The sequence below is a fragment of the Diospyros lotus genome, chromosome 12 (genome assembly GCF_014633365.1).
Source record: "Diospyros lotus cultivar Yz01 chromosome 12, ASM1463336v1, whole genome shotgun sequence".
NCBI lineage: Eukaryota > Viridiplantae > Streptophyta > Magnoliopsida > Ericales > Ebenaceae > Diospyros > Diospyros lotus.
Window position 1 is genome coordinate 37,381,344 of NC_068349.1, and position 14,812 is coordinate 37,396,155.

Here is a 14,812-nt window from a genome sequence, read left to right on the forward strand (position 1 = left end):
ATTTAGTGACCATAATTAAGTTAATAGAGGCCTAGCATGTAGGGTTGATTTAATTTAAGGGTCAATCTTATTCATGAGGTTGGATATGATATAGTTGGATTTAAATGAACAAATACATGGAAATGCCATATAAGGGTCATAATAGTACCTTGCTATGTTTATGTGATAATGTTTTTAGCTTATTTAGCCCTTAAACTCAAATTATTATGCTAATTTGAAATGTTACACTCACCAATACAACTATTTATCCCTAATAACCATCTCGTTGGTCTATATAATTCGTTTCTATCCATGCTAATTCCTCGATAGAGGCTTCTTAATGAGTGCATTAGCAATTTTTTTTTTTTTTGCACAAATAAGGGGTTTAATTTTAATATGAAATTAAAATTATTCAAGTTTTTTAGCGACTTCACATACTGAAATTAAAATAAAAAATTTAATTTTATTAAAACAATTAACAAGTCATTCGATTTAGTATTTGTACTAAAAGATAAAACTAAATTAAATATCAAAAATCAATATTTTTATATTAAAATCGATCAAACCGAATTATAAAAATTAATTGATTCAATTTAAAATATTACTTTTGATCGAATAATACTCATCTTTCAACATATAATAGACATAGTCGTCACACATTTTCTGTGTGCGATTAGTTGTCAATACTCGCCCACTCGATTCAAAAACTTGGTGTTTTTCGAACAATGCTCACCGCTACTTCGACGTGTGACAATCTATCCGCCACGTATTTTTTCATGACATGCATTATTGTCTACATCCATTAAGCGATCTAAAAACTTAATTTAAATCGAATAATGTCACCCCTATTTAAGGGTTCGGTGGACACAGCCACCGCACCGCACGTTCTTCCGATGCGCGTGGTCGTCAGCACCTATCATTCATAGGCTGTTTCAGCTTCTGATACACTACTCCCCAAGGCCATGTTTGGAATCATGAAATTATTTTTCTTCTTTTTCTTTTTTGGTTTTAACTGAGAGAAAAGAAATAAAAGGGGTAGTGCACATCTATTTGGACATAAATAGTCATTATTTGATTGAAACAATACAATTGTTTGGTTTTTTCAAACTAATAATTGTTCAATAGAGCTAATTACTAGTTCTTTATTATCGACAAAGTTGTCAAGAAAATAGTAATATATATTAAAAAAAATTATCACATAAATTATTTTATTCAACATCAAATTTTGATAACAAATTTAAATATAAAAATTAAGAAATACCTCAATAGTCGGTGAGCTTGAAATCTCGTAAATCTATAATACTTTCTTCGAGCATTGCTTAGTCTCTTTTTGTAAATTTGTTTAAACTTAGAAAACTCATGATGTTACCATCAAATTTTAAGGGAGATCTAATGATCAAATTTATATTTTTATTAATATATTTATATATATATTTTTTGTAATTATTCGAACTTTTTATTATTTTAATTACATTCATAAATTTTAACTACTGTAATTTGATTTTTTTTTGGTATGATAACTTAAACTTTTTATTATTTTAATTACATTTATAGACTTATATTTTCGAGTCAATTTAATTCTTATTTTTGACATAAATAGAGTATGACGTATATTTTATTATTTTATTTTATCTATTTTTTTTCTACACTTAAGAGTTAAATTAAATTAAAAATATAAGTCATATGGTATAATCGAAACAACGAAAAATTTGAGTTATCATACGAAAAAAATCAAAGTATAAGAGTAAATTAACTTAAAAATTAAGCCCAGAAATATAATCGAAACAAAAAAAATTCAAATAAATATATAAAAAAATATAAAAATATGAATTTTAAGGTGTAATCAATCTATTAGATAAGCTCAACTTGATAGTGGCTTAAGTTACCGGCAGAAGTATCTGTTGACAATAAAGAAAGCCAATTATTCTTTTTCATTTTTCTTGGACACCTTCCAAACGAAGCCTACTCTGCTCCAGCCGTCTGATTTCTAGTTTGAATCGTGCACTCACTCTCTCTCTCTCTCTCTCTCTGGCTGTGCACTTTCTCTCTCCACACTTTTTTCCTTTTACATTTCTTGGATCTTTAGGATTCCTGTAGTTGTTGCAGTTCCATTCCCAATCCCAAACCTCTCCATCGTTTTCAACAAAGTAAGAAATAATTGCATTTTGCTTTCTATCTGCCGTCTCCTCGAGTTCTGAACATTCTTCATCTCCCTGGTTACTGATTCCCAATTCCATTTGCAGTCGCATCCCTTAAGAATCCCAGGAGGAAAATGAAGGTTGGTTGTTCTGTTCCCTTCATCTCTCTGCTTATGGGCCAGTTGGTTCCTTGATTCGAAGCTCTTTCATTTTGTTTGTTCCGTTCTGATCCTTAGCCATTTTTAAGGCTTCAAGATGCTGTTGCTTCTGTGTTTCTTTTCTCTGAATCATAATATTATTCCCTTTTGATGCCCACTTTTTGTCTCCTGAACTTTTGTGGGTTTTTCATGGAGTAATATTTTCTGGTACTTTCTAGAATTGTTTGATGGGTGTATGTGAGATCTTGAACTGGGTTGGTTTGATTTTGTAAATAATTAGTAGATTCTCTGATTTCAATTGATCAAGAATGGTTAACTACTAAATCTTTTTTGTTCCTATTTTGATTCTGTTGGTTCTCATCATGCTGCTCCAATTGGGTTACAAATAATAGTAATAATAATAATAATCAAAGAATGAAAATAAATAAGAAATTATTATCTAGTTTTGGTTCTGATGGATCTCTTTACTTGTTCTTGCAGAAGTTCGTCTTGAAATTGGATTTACATGATGACAAGGACAAGAGGAAGGCCCTGAAGACAGTCTCTAGTCTTGGAGGTAACAATCTGGTTTTTCCAATTTTCCTATCCTAATTTGTTTCCCTTTATGGTGCTAAGAAAACCACAAAAAGAAAAAAAAATGAAAATAAAAGGAAAAGGGAAAGGGAAAAGATGGAACCAATCATGTTTCTTCTTCTGTGTACTTGGAAGTATGAATCCTGGAAAGAGTTTTTGTCTCTTGGATTCTTCTCATTCTTCCACAGAATCAATCAAGCCAGTCTTGAAACAGTAATTGTGCTCCTAAATCATTTTGGGTAGTAAACTTAGTTATTACCCAATTTTGTGATTTCGCGTCTCTTGCGAAAGGATTATAGCGAAAGTTTGATCACAAAATGCATTGGATTTTGATTATAGGTTGTAACATGACGATGCTGCGATAATCCTGTAAAACTATGAGTCATTCCATAGGATTTTTCTCCTTTCAATTATGTGAATATTTTGATGGGCTAACTCATTTGTTTGAGGATTAGGTATACAAGTTTTGTTTGGATAGCATTGCCAGTGGGAAAATGAATTAACACACAGTGTGACACTCCCATGTTTTCAGTCAAAAGCGGGCTTAATTTTGGTAGAAATTAGGCATTGTGGACTGACTTCTAGCAAGCAATGAGAAGGTTAAGGGTCTCCAGAAATGAGAAGGTAAAGCAGTATAAGATAGAAATGTCGAACACAATTAACTGGATGTGTGTTATGATTTGTGTAGGAATCGATTCTATCTCCATTGACATGAAAGGCAAAATGCTGACAGTGATTGGAACAGTGGACCCTGTTAGTGTTGCGAGCAAATTGCGCAAATTTTGGCCTACTGATATCGTTGTGGTAGGACCAGCTAAGGAACCCGAGAAGAAAGAGGAGAAGAAAGAGGAGGGGAAGAAGGAAGAACCCAAGAAAGAGGAGGCTAAGAAAGAGGAGCCCAAGAAGGAGGAGGCTAAGAAGGAGGAGGCAAAGAAGGAGGAGCCAAAAAAGGAAGAGGCCAAGAAGGAAGAAGAGAAGAAGAAGGAACCAGAACCAATGATGGGAATCATGCCTTACAGGCCTTACTATCCTCCCATGCAATACAGGCCATACTATCCTCCGCCAAGCACATACTACTATGTCAACCAGGGCGTGGAAGAGAATCCAAGTGCGTGCACCATCTTCTAATGCGGTAAGATATCATATCCTGGACGTTCTGTTAGTTGTTGCTGTTGATGCAAATGCGAGGACATATCCAAGAACAGAGAAGATGCTGTATATAGTTGGTGGTGTGTAGAGACAAGTAATAAGTTTTGGTAAATATTGTCAATGCTTAGCTTGGTGACAATGTTATTATTATAAATCGATGCCCTATAGTTCTCTTCAGAACCAGACAATATATGGAGATAAATAAAGAAGCTTTGGTAATTATTCTCAATGCACGGTATAGATGGGTGGAGGTCTAGAATCTTAAGTAGCCAACTCTGTCCGGTGGGACTAAGGCTTGTGATTGTTGTTATCATTTATTCTTAATGCTGTTAACATATATATAGATGATGATACCATCGTGTTCTTGATATAAATGCTTCGTTTCGAAGCATGGGACTAGGTGGTTTGAAACTACCTAGTCTGCTCTTGAAGTTTTGCTTTGGGATAGAGTAGAAATCAATCTATTCAGCCTCTTTGTGGACACAACCAAGAGGTGTTTGTTCAAGGGATTCACTCATCGTTGTGCAATTTTCAACATTCTTGACACTTCCTACTACTTCAAATTGAAGATTGTTGAGTCATTTGTGTTCCCATCTTTCATCATTGCTGTTGGAAACAAAACCAATGGAATGGTTGCTAGTTTCAGAATCAACTCATCAAATGCATTCTCTTTATTTCTATTCTCAAAATGAGAGATGGGTGTTGGACATACAAAATTTAGGTTAACATATCGACGTCAAGCCTTAGTCCCAATGAGTGTTGTTGCCTATAGGTGCTAATTTTTAAGATCTGTATCTTTTGTAAGGTCATTATATTTTTTATCTTATTTATGATACGATTTTTTCGTTAGCATGTGTCCGACTTTGCAATCAAATAAGCAAATACCACGGCACTTTGAGACTAGATTAGAAGATTAATCAACTTTGTGGGCCTTGTACAAAATTTAAATTCCATCTTTGCCCTTGGCCCGAAACCTATTCCAATAACTATTGATTTTACATTTTAAGCTTGATTTAAAAGATACAATAAAGTCCAAATTAAATTATAGAGAATATATTATATATACGATATATTTACAACTAACCTTCTCTACAGAGCTAATAATTAATACTCTTGCTTTTTACTTTAGTGATAATATTATTAATTCTTCACCTATAAATTCAGAATATCTCATGGTGACAAGCAACCAAGGGTCGTAGTAGAGATTACCTTGGGAAACTAAAACTCAAAATCTTTTCTTGATTATGTCAACTCTTGAATTACTTAACTTCTAATAATGTTTAATTTTAATTTAGTCACAAGTTAACATCATTTTGATCTCCTAGATTGTATGGAAATGAAAATGAATACGACACGAAATAAAAACGAAAAAAATGATATTTTTCAAAAAAGTAAGAAATGAAAATGTAAAGGAAACGTGTAAATAAAAAAAAATATAAGAGTCTTTTTATAAATATAATTTTTAATATAAAAAATTATAAAAAATAGTGATTCGATTTAAAAATAAACACAAATTACATAATGTATTCAAACAAATATAAACATAAGTTCTGTCTATAAATAATGATTTCCTAATTAAAAATAAATAATAAATTAAAAAAATCAAATTTTGAGTTAAAGATTGAAAAAATTTAATTTTTTTGTAGATGGAAATGTATTTTTAAATATTTTTCTAATATTACAAAATATTCTCAAAATATTTTCAAAATTACAAAAACAGTCAAAAACTATGGTTGCGTTCTCTTTACTGTTTTCAAGTCATTTTTAGTTTTCAATTTTCTAAAATAATAAAAACGCGTTCTCTTTATTATTTTTAAAAATACATTTTTAAAAACAAAAAAAAATTTGTAAAGAAAACTCAAAACAACAAAAAGTTGTTTTGAGTGTTTTCATCCAAAACAAACTCAAAACTCAAAACATATTTATTTATTCATATTTTATTATTGTAATGGGAAAAATATTACAAAATTCATTAACTTAAAATGTATATATTTTTTAATAATATATTAACATCAAATATTTATAATTTACTTAATAATCAAATTTATTGAATAAAATATCATTAAAAAAATATTTTCAAAATTTCAAAGAGAACGCTTTTTCTAATTTTCTGTTTTGAAAAATAGTTTTTAAAAATGACAAAAAAAACGTGTTTTCAATTTTTTAAAAATAGACTACCAAAACAGAAAACTGAAAATGAATTCAAAAGTCAAAACTGAAAATTAAAAAATAAAGAGAATGCATCTTATATTTTTAGTGTTTCTTGACATTTTAATTTTCAAAATTCTAAGGCATTTTCATGCAACATAGCTGATCTCCACCAACAACATCCAAACATACGGTGCCAAGAGCAATAAAGATGAGTGGATGAATGATCTTGAACTTAAATCAATCAAGGGGATGTTTGGCTTATCAATTTGACCGTTTATAAACTGTCAAGTTTATTTTGTTAAGTATTTGATAATCACTCAAAAGCTTAAACGTTTTTAAGCTTAAAAGCTTATCTACCAGCATTTTGGAAAAGCTTATTCCCCCAACTTTTTCAAAAACGTTGTGGAGAGCTTATTGCATTGACCAACGAAATGTCCGTTTTACCCTCAAACAAAATACATAATTCCAATCATACTTCCATCTTCATTCTTTGCCTTCGTTGTCACGGTCGCCACCAGACCTATCTCTAGCTGCCATCGTTGCCCTAGCCCTAGCCTTTTGCCATTGCCCCAGCCCTAGCCTTTTGCCGTTGCCATCGCCCAACCGCCTCTTCCATTCATGGTTGCCTCCTCCATTCTGTATATATATGTATATCATATATATTACGTATATATATATATTTTAATGTATATTAAATTAATATATTTAATATTTTTATAAATTTTATTTACATCATTCAACATTATGTCTATTTTAGTATTTTTTATCAAATTTTGATAACTTATTAGCTCTTTCAAACTAAACATATAACTATTAACTGATAATTTAAAAACACATTTATCTAAACATATTATCAATTTAAACACTATCTAACTTTTAAATTTTATAAAATTTAAAAATTATAAAAGCTATAAAAAATACAAGATAAGCCAAACACCCTTAATCATTTAAACCAATCTTACTATAAGAGCCACAATGGTTTCAATCATTTTGGTTTTTTTTTTTACTAAGTCATATTCTTTCATTTCACCATCAGTGTATCCTTTCATATTACATCATTTCAGTCATCTTGGGGTCTAAGACTTGTTTGAGATACTTTCCTTCTAAGTTTGGACAGCAGAATTAATTATATGTTAACAGCCTTTTTTTTATCATTATTAGTTTTAATTTTTAATTTCTTTTTTTTTTAAAAATATTTTTCTTCTCAATTTTTATTTTTTTTAAAAATAAAAATAAATATTTTTATAAAACTTAAATATATATTATTAAAATTAACTGTATTTTTTAAATAAATATTTTATTAAAAAAAATCTCAAAACATCTACAATTTATATTAGGTATACCTCGAATATCACAAGAAAAAGGGCATAAAAATGAGATATTGGATCTAAACTACCAATATATGTTTACATTGCTCCTAACAATGAGAATATATATTTTACAATTTTATGTTCGTGATATATATTTTTTATTTGTAATAAATGAATAATAGTATAACAAAAATGTATAGCTTTTAATTGAGAAGTCTCTTAATATCATGCTTATTTTATAAAGAAATAGTGACTATTGCTACAATTATACTATATTTCAAAGGGTAAATTATACTGTTAGTTCTTGCACTTTGTATTTCATGATATACGAGCCATTGTACTTTAATTTTTGTTTCAATTCAATTCCCCTTTTGATTTGTTACCGAATTCTACCGAAGAAAACTAATATAATCTACATTAATGTAAACCTTTGAAGTGATTTTTGGGTTTATATTATTGTATGTTTATGTCAATTTTCATTAACAAAATTTGATGAACAATAAAAATAATTTATTGCTAGCTACAATAGTAACATTCCATCATGAGTATCTAGTGTAACTCTAAACATTCTAATAAACTCAAATAAGTTTAAGGTTTAGAGTTTACATTTGTATGTGATAATAGTCACACCCTGATACCTTTAAAGAACAAAAATACCCTCGATAAAAATAAGATGATAGTACTAGAGGAAAAGAGTGATAAGTGTTGCTAAAACTTAAGGTATAGGGTCAAGCATAACTCTAAACATTATAATCAACTCAAATAAGTTCAAGGTTTAGGGTTTACATTCGTACATAATAATAATCACTCCTTGATAGGAAAAGAGTGATAAGTGTCGCTAAAACTTAGAGTATAGGGCTTAGAGTAGTGTTGGATTAATTACTTATAGCTCCCAAAAAAGGTTTGAATTCTTTGTAACGCAGCTTGAAGTGTGTCATCATCCATGAGGGCAAAGCAAACCCTAAACCAACCAGGTTCAATGCAATGAAAGGAAGATCCTGGAGAAACATTGAGCTTGACGTCGTCAATTATCATCCTCCACAACTCAATCTCTGCCTCGAATGTCTGTTCCCTGAGCAGCTGGCGAAGATCCACCCAACAGAAGAGCCCTCCGTTGCCTCTTAGACAACCGATCCCAGCTCTCGCCAACCCTTCGGTGAAGATTCCGTGCCTCTTTTCTAGCCTTTTTGAGCTCTCAATCAAAAAATTGTCTACGAATTGTTCGTCGGAGAGCATCGAAGCCAAAAGATGTTGCGTTTGAGATGAGACCAAGCCAAAGCTTGACATTTTTCGGCCACACAATACCACCGCGTCGTTGTAGGAATAGACGATACCGACCCTAAATCCGGGGAGGCCCAGGTCTTTGGAGAGGCTGTAAACGATGTGGATGAGGTTGGCATCAACAGCAGTCGTTTCTTGGATGATTTCGGAGAGGCTTATGAAGTTTGGTGACCGAAAAACGGTGGCAGAGTAGATTTCATTGGAGACGAGATGGATGTTCTTGTCGACGATGAAAGAGACGAGGCTCTTGAGGGTTTGTTTGTCAAGAACGGTGCCTAGTGGGTTGGAAGGATTGTTCACGATCAAGCCTTTCACATTGATATTGGCTTCTGTGGCTCTCTCGTACACTTCTTCTAGGGCTTCTCTCGTGATTTGGAAGTTGTTTGAGCTATCGCAAGTCACCGGAATTAGATTCACACCGGTCCGCCACCTCAAGTCCCGGTCACATCTGAAATCCAATTTTCCAAAATTAACATATATATGCATATATATATATTTCATAATACGTTTAAGAGTTAGTATAAAGTGTCACATGAGATAATATTTGAGTTGGCTTGACCCCAACCATCATATAGCATTTACAAGCTAATTAGAGTTTAATCACTAAATTTGGGATGGATTGACATGGTTCCTCTATACTTTGAACTCGAATATTAAACCACAAAAGAAGAAAGACATGCATCACTTATCTCAAAATGAAAGGCTCTCGTGGGGGAAAAGTGGCTTTTACGATATAAGGTAGAGTTAAAGTTTACCTTTGTTAAAAGCTTATTGGGTGTTGAAGGTACAATAATAGAAAAAGGTTACTTATAAAAGCTGATTAAACTCTCTCTTAAATTTAAGCCACAACTCCCTTTGACTAATAGTGGACTCGGAATCTTCACTACTCATAAGGCACATCAATGTGTGTGCATATATATATATATATGTATATGTATATATAAAATAAGGGCTTATTCTTAGTTGTGGATGGTTAATAAAATGAAACGAAAATGTTGTTTTAACATGAATTTTGACTCTTAACATTATTATTTACCATGTAATGAATAATTATTAGTAACTTTTTTATTATTAATTAATGCTAATCATGACACAAGGAGCATTAAGATTAGGGGGATGAACATTTAGCGGATCAATTATTAAAGTGTATAAATTATTCAAATTGAATAAATTAACTTGTGTCAAAAATCAAATCAAACATATTGAATAGATTGTAAAATCGAACAAATATAAAAAAATAAAAAATTAATTAATTGATTAAAAAAATTAAAAAATTAAAAAAATAAAGTACAAAAATGACGTTTTTTACATTCAATCGGTTCGGTTACTTTGATTTTTCTTTAATACAAAAATAGAATTGAACGAAAATAACTGAAAGTGCTAAACTTAAAAATTGAATTAAACCGATATATATATATAAGAGTTTTTATATGTTATATATATATATGTATATACCCTGGATAGTAAGGTGTAGGAACCAAGAACGCGTCGCCGGGATCGGCCAAACAGAACATGAGGAGCTCGGTGGCTCCTGTGGCGCCGCCGGCCATCACTACCCGGTTGGGATCAAATGTGACCCGCCCACCTCTCACTCTTCCCATGAACTTGGCAACAGCCTGCAGATCAAGATTTACAACATTAATGAAGGCCCACTTGTAATTAATTAACATTTTGATTAACGATCGTAATTAACATGATTCACACATTTCTAAACTCCGGCAAGCCATGATAATCCTGAAAGACGGCGACGGCCTCGAACTCATCCACCCCTTCGCCGGTGCAAATCGACGCTTTTGGGTTCTTTCTAATCCAGTCCTTGATCAGGTCAAAAGACAGCTGCAAGCAATAATTGAGAACCCACATTACTAATCATATCAGCTAGATCACGACCAAGATCGAGCTTAATTAATCAATGTAATATAATTTGATCGATGATGTAAAAACCTGGTTTTCTGCGAGACCCATTTGGATGACTCCATTAGGGTTCCCAGTGGGGTGAAAAGGGTCGGCATCGTAGGCCTTCCAGCCGTCGAAGTAGGGACAGTTTTCTCCATGTCCGTCGCCGGCGGCCTTCTCCGACAGAACCCGTCGGTGATTCGCAGCTCCCACTGGACCCATTTAATTTCTTCAATTAATGAATGTATATATATATATATATAATATATATATATATAGAGAGAGAGAGAGAGAGCATGCAAAGCTAGAGCAATGGAGAGATCGATGAAGAGATGGGGTGGCAGCTGGGCTGGTATATATATATGTATATGAGGTGAAGAAGACAAAAAGTTGCCTTTTCAAAGTTCAAAAGCTTGGAAAGTTGACGAGGAATTAACGAACATTAACTCATGTTTCAGGGCACCACGTTAACAATGTAAACATGTGCGACAATGCTACATGAATAAAGCTATTTGTACATAAGGGGTGTATAGATAACTTTACAAAATTATGAAATGATCAAATTATCCCTGATTTGTTTAACTCAACATACACTCTCTCTAGCAAGGGCGGATCTAGGAATTTAGGTTGGGGGCTGAAATTTTAAAAAGATAATAATGTTTTTTCTTTCTTCGCAGAAGTTCGTTGTTCCATTCTAAATTTTAAGATACACAAACAAAAAATAACATAATTCAATAATCGAACAATTAAAATATTTAACTCAAGATTTGAGGCAAATGCAAGGCCAATATAACAAATTAACAATTGACAATTGTATTCCTAATCCTAACTAAATGCAGCAGTCAAACAGCCAATTCCAAGCAAATACAAAATTAGCAAAAAAATCACTTATAACTTGCTCAAAAAAGACAACAGCTTCAACAAATCAATCAACAACAAAGTTGAAACCCACAAACAATTTATTTTACTTCTTAAGCAGAGGCAGAGGCAAAAAAAAATAAAAAATTACTTAGCTCTCAATCTAATGAAGCAGAGGCAGCAAGCAAGGGCGAGGCCGAGAGGCAGAGCAGAGGGCATCGGGGCGAGCAAGAGGGCGAAACGTCGAGAGTCGAGACCCGAGAGGCAGCGTTGCAGCAGCTAGGGCAGGCGAGAGCGAGAGCAAGAGAAAAGGGTGAAGGTGAGCGAGAGAGGCAGAGAGCGAGAGGCGAGAGCAAGAAGGGCCGAGGGCGAGCGAGAGCAAGAGAAATGAAGAGAGCGAGGGGCCGAGGGCGAGCGCGACGCTAGCAAAGCAAGAGAGATGCAGAGAGCGAGGGCTAGCGTGAGCGGACGCCGGACGAGAAAGAGAGAGGAGACAGAGAGCGAGAGGCGGCGAGGGTGAGAGAAAGCGAGAGTGAGGTCAAGAGAGGAAGAAGAAGTAGAGAAGAGAAGGGTTTCCAGAGGGGGGCTGGGGGTGGGCTGGGGTCAAAGAATTGCAAATTTAAGCCTACCTAATTCATTTTTCTTGTGGTGAAGCCTAGGGCAGCTCACACGTAAATCTGCCCCTGCTCTCTCGCCTCGGCTCGCCTTTGCTCTCCTCTCATCTGTCTCTCTCTCTCGCGCTCGCCTCTGCGCCTCGCCATCACCCTCGCTACTTGCCGATCGCTGCCACCAGCTGCACCTCGGTTGGTTTGGGTGGTCACAGGTTGCTGAAGGTTGCAGTGGTGAGGAGGCAAGGCACAGAGGCGAGGCAGCGAGGCACAGAGGCGAGGCAGCGAGATGAGGCGGGAGGCGGTGAGGTTGCAGCTGCGACAGGAGGCGATGCGGCGGCAAGGTTGCAGGCGAGGGCAAGACGGCGGCGAGATGAGAGGCGAGAGAGGGAGAAAGAGAGAGAAAGGGGTGAACAAATCGCGATATATCGCGATTTTTTTATGTCAAAATCTCGCGATATATCGCGATTTATCGCGTTTGTAAAGGGGTTTTGTGAACCCATTCTATACGAATAGCCCGACCCATGCTACATATATATGAGTCATGCTGAGGTTTTATAGGTGATGTTCTCGCGATAAATTAAGAATTTATCGCAATAAATTCATGATATCATTTTCTCTCATCTTCTCTCGTATCTTTCTTTCCCCTTCCCCCTCCAACAATCGCACCTCTCTCTCTCTCTCTCTCTCTCATATTTTTGCTTCAGCACTGTCTTTGGCCTTTCTCTTGTCGCCTATTGTTGCCTCGTCACCCATTGCTACATTCTCGTCTGACCGACCACCAACCTAGTTGATCGTCGACTGCCTTGCCCTCATTACTCGTCGCCCACTGCATCCTCACCTAGCTTTCTTACCTCTCGCGGTGGCGGTTGGCCAGGTGATTAGAGGCGAGGCTTTGACCCTCGGTTAGGCAAGGATACATTGGGTGGCGAGGGTGAGGCATGCGGCGGTGGGTGGTTAGGCAAAAATGTAGCGCGGAGGGATGAGTGCGAGGTAGTGACTGGCGGCGGGTGGCGAGGACGAGGCAACGGCGAAATGAAGGCTATGATAGGCTGGAGGAGGATGAGAGAGAGAGAGGGGGGGCAAAATAATCATTGAAAGAAGAGAGAAAAAAGGGCAAAATGGTCTTTTCAAGTCACAAACCCTATCTGTACAAATAGTATTATCCATATATATATGGTTAAAGGTGCAATAAATACATCTTATTATTTAGATATTGTATATTTATTGTAACTTATTTTTAGTCTTAAAATAATTTTATTAATTGATAAAATAATACAAAATATGGTGCATTTATTATTAATCAATAAAAATATGTTTAAACTAGAAATAAGATATAATAAATACATTTTGTTTAAAAATAAAATATATCTACACCACATTAACCATTGCCCTAGATTATCCTTTATAGAGTTTTGATATCTTAAATAACGTTACTTAATTTATATTAAATAACGCTGATGTGGTAATTCAAATATAATGATTATGTGGAGTTTACTCGTTTAATTCTTTCAATACAATAACTTGATAAAGTGAGCTCCATATAATCATTATATTTAAATTATTATATCAATATTATTTAGTATAAACTAAGTAATGTTACTTAAAGAGATTAAAACTCACCCTTTATATATATATATATATATATACCCCACACACACCACCTTACAAATCATTATAATTCGTATATATATATATACACACACATATATATATAGACAATATAAACTAATTATTGTTGCTTTAGAGATTAAAACTCACTCTTTATATATATATATATATATAGATATACCCTACATATACCACCTTACAAATCATTATAATTCATATATACACACATATATATGGACAAAATAGTTCATTCAAATGCTTTGTTAACAATAAGGAAGGTTGGTAGTATTTTAAAAAATATATGGCTGATCAATACCACTTTGCTAAACTTCAAGATGGCTAGTGAAATTTATCAATAAAAGAGAGGCTAAACTCATATTTTCTCTCATGAAATTTACATGAAAAGTATATCACCATTCTAAATTTGAAATCTAATATATTGAATGCTTAATATTTATAATTTACACCTATTAACTACCTAATTATCTAGTAATTAGTATTGAGTGTGTAGTAGACGTGTAATTAAACATGCGAAAACAAAGTAGGAAAACAAAATATCAAAACACCACACCTAGCAGCCATCAAATTAAAAACTCACCAATAGATAAGTTATGGGTTGTTGGTCGGAGCAAAAATGATTGTGGGGTCATTGATCAAAGTAAAGAGGAAATGGAAGAGTTGGTTGGTCGAGACTTGCGAGTCACTGGTTGGAGAAAAATGGACAAGGAAGGGTGGGTTGGTCGCAGGTTATTTGTTAGAGCAAAGAAGAAAGGAAATGGTAGGTTGGTTGTTGGTCACCAATCAAAGAGGGGGAAAGGTCGGGAATGGTCGAGATGACAATAGCTGATGAAAGACTCGATTTTTCTATTCGAGTCAACGAGAGCAAACACAATGGTCAAAGACGAAGATGAAGGTAAAAAGGAAGGATCGGTTTGGTCGGTTCTTTTTCTATTATTTATTTCTTCTATTTTTCTTATTTTTAACTCACCTTCCATGTAACTATTAGGATCGGTTGAGACAACAATGACTGATGGAAGACTTAGTTTTTCCGTTCAAGTCGATGAGAGCAAAATGACAGCTAAAGGTGAAGAGGAAGGTGG

General features: G+C 34.1%; 2 protein-coding genes across 2 annotated transcripts; one reads left to right on the forward strand and one right to left on the reverse strand.

Moving 5' to 3' along the window:
* Nucleotides 1-1,970: 1,970 nt before the first annotated feature.
* LOC127813860 (heavy metal-associated isoprenylated plant protein 39-like) lies at nucleotides 1,971-4,226 on the forward strand. The gene is made up of 4 exons (XM_052354952.1): nucleotides 1,971-2,126; nucleotides 2,223-2,257; nucleotides 2,756-2,831; nucleotides 3,537-4,226. Exons 2-4 carry the CDS (start codon nucleotides 2,252-2,254, stop codon nucleotides 3,974-3,976), a joined length of 522 nt encoding a protein of 173 aa, XP_052210912.1. The 5' UTR covers nucleotides 1,971-2,126; nucleotides 2,223-2,251; the 3' UTR covers nucleotides 3,977-4,226.
* A 3,896-nt stretch (nucleotides 4,227-8,122) lies between these two features.
* LOC127787069 (1-aminocyclopropane-1-carboxylate synthase-like) lies at nucleotides 8,123-10,944 on the reverse strand. The gene is made up of 4 exons (XM_052314921.1): nucleotides 10,684-10,944; nucleotides 10,444-10,575; nucleotides 10,195-10,355; nucleotides 8,123-9,187 (listed from the first exon to the last, which is right to left on the reverse strand). Exons 1-4 carry the CDS (start codon nucleotides 10,855-10,857, stop codon nucleotides 8,338-8,340), a joined length of 1,317 nt encoding a protein of 438 aa, XP_052170881.1. The 5' UTR covers nucleotides 10,858-10,944; the 3' UTR covers nucleotides 8,123-8,337.
* Nucleotides 10,945-14,812: the final 3,868 nt, after the last annotated feature.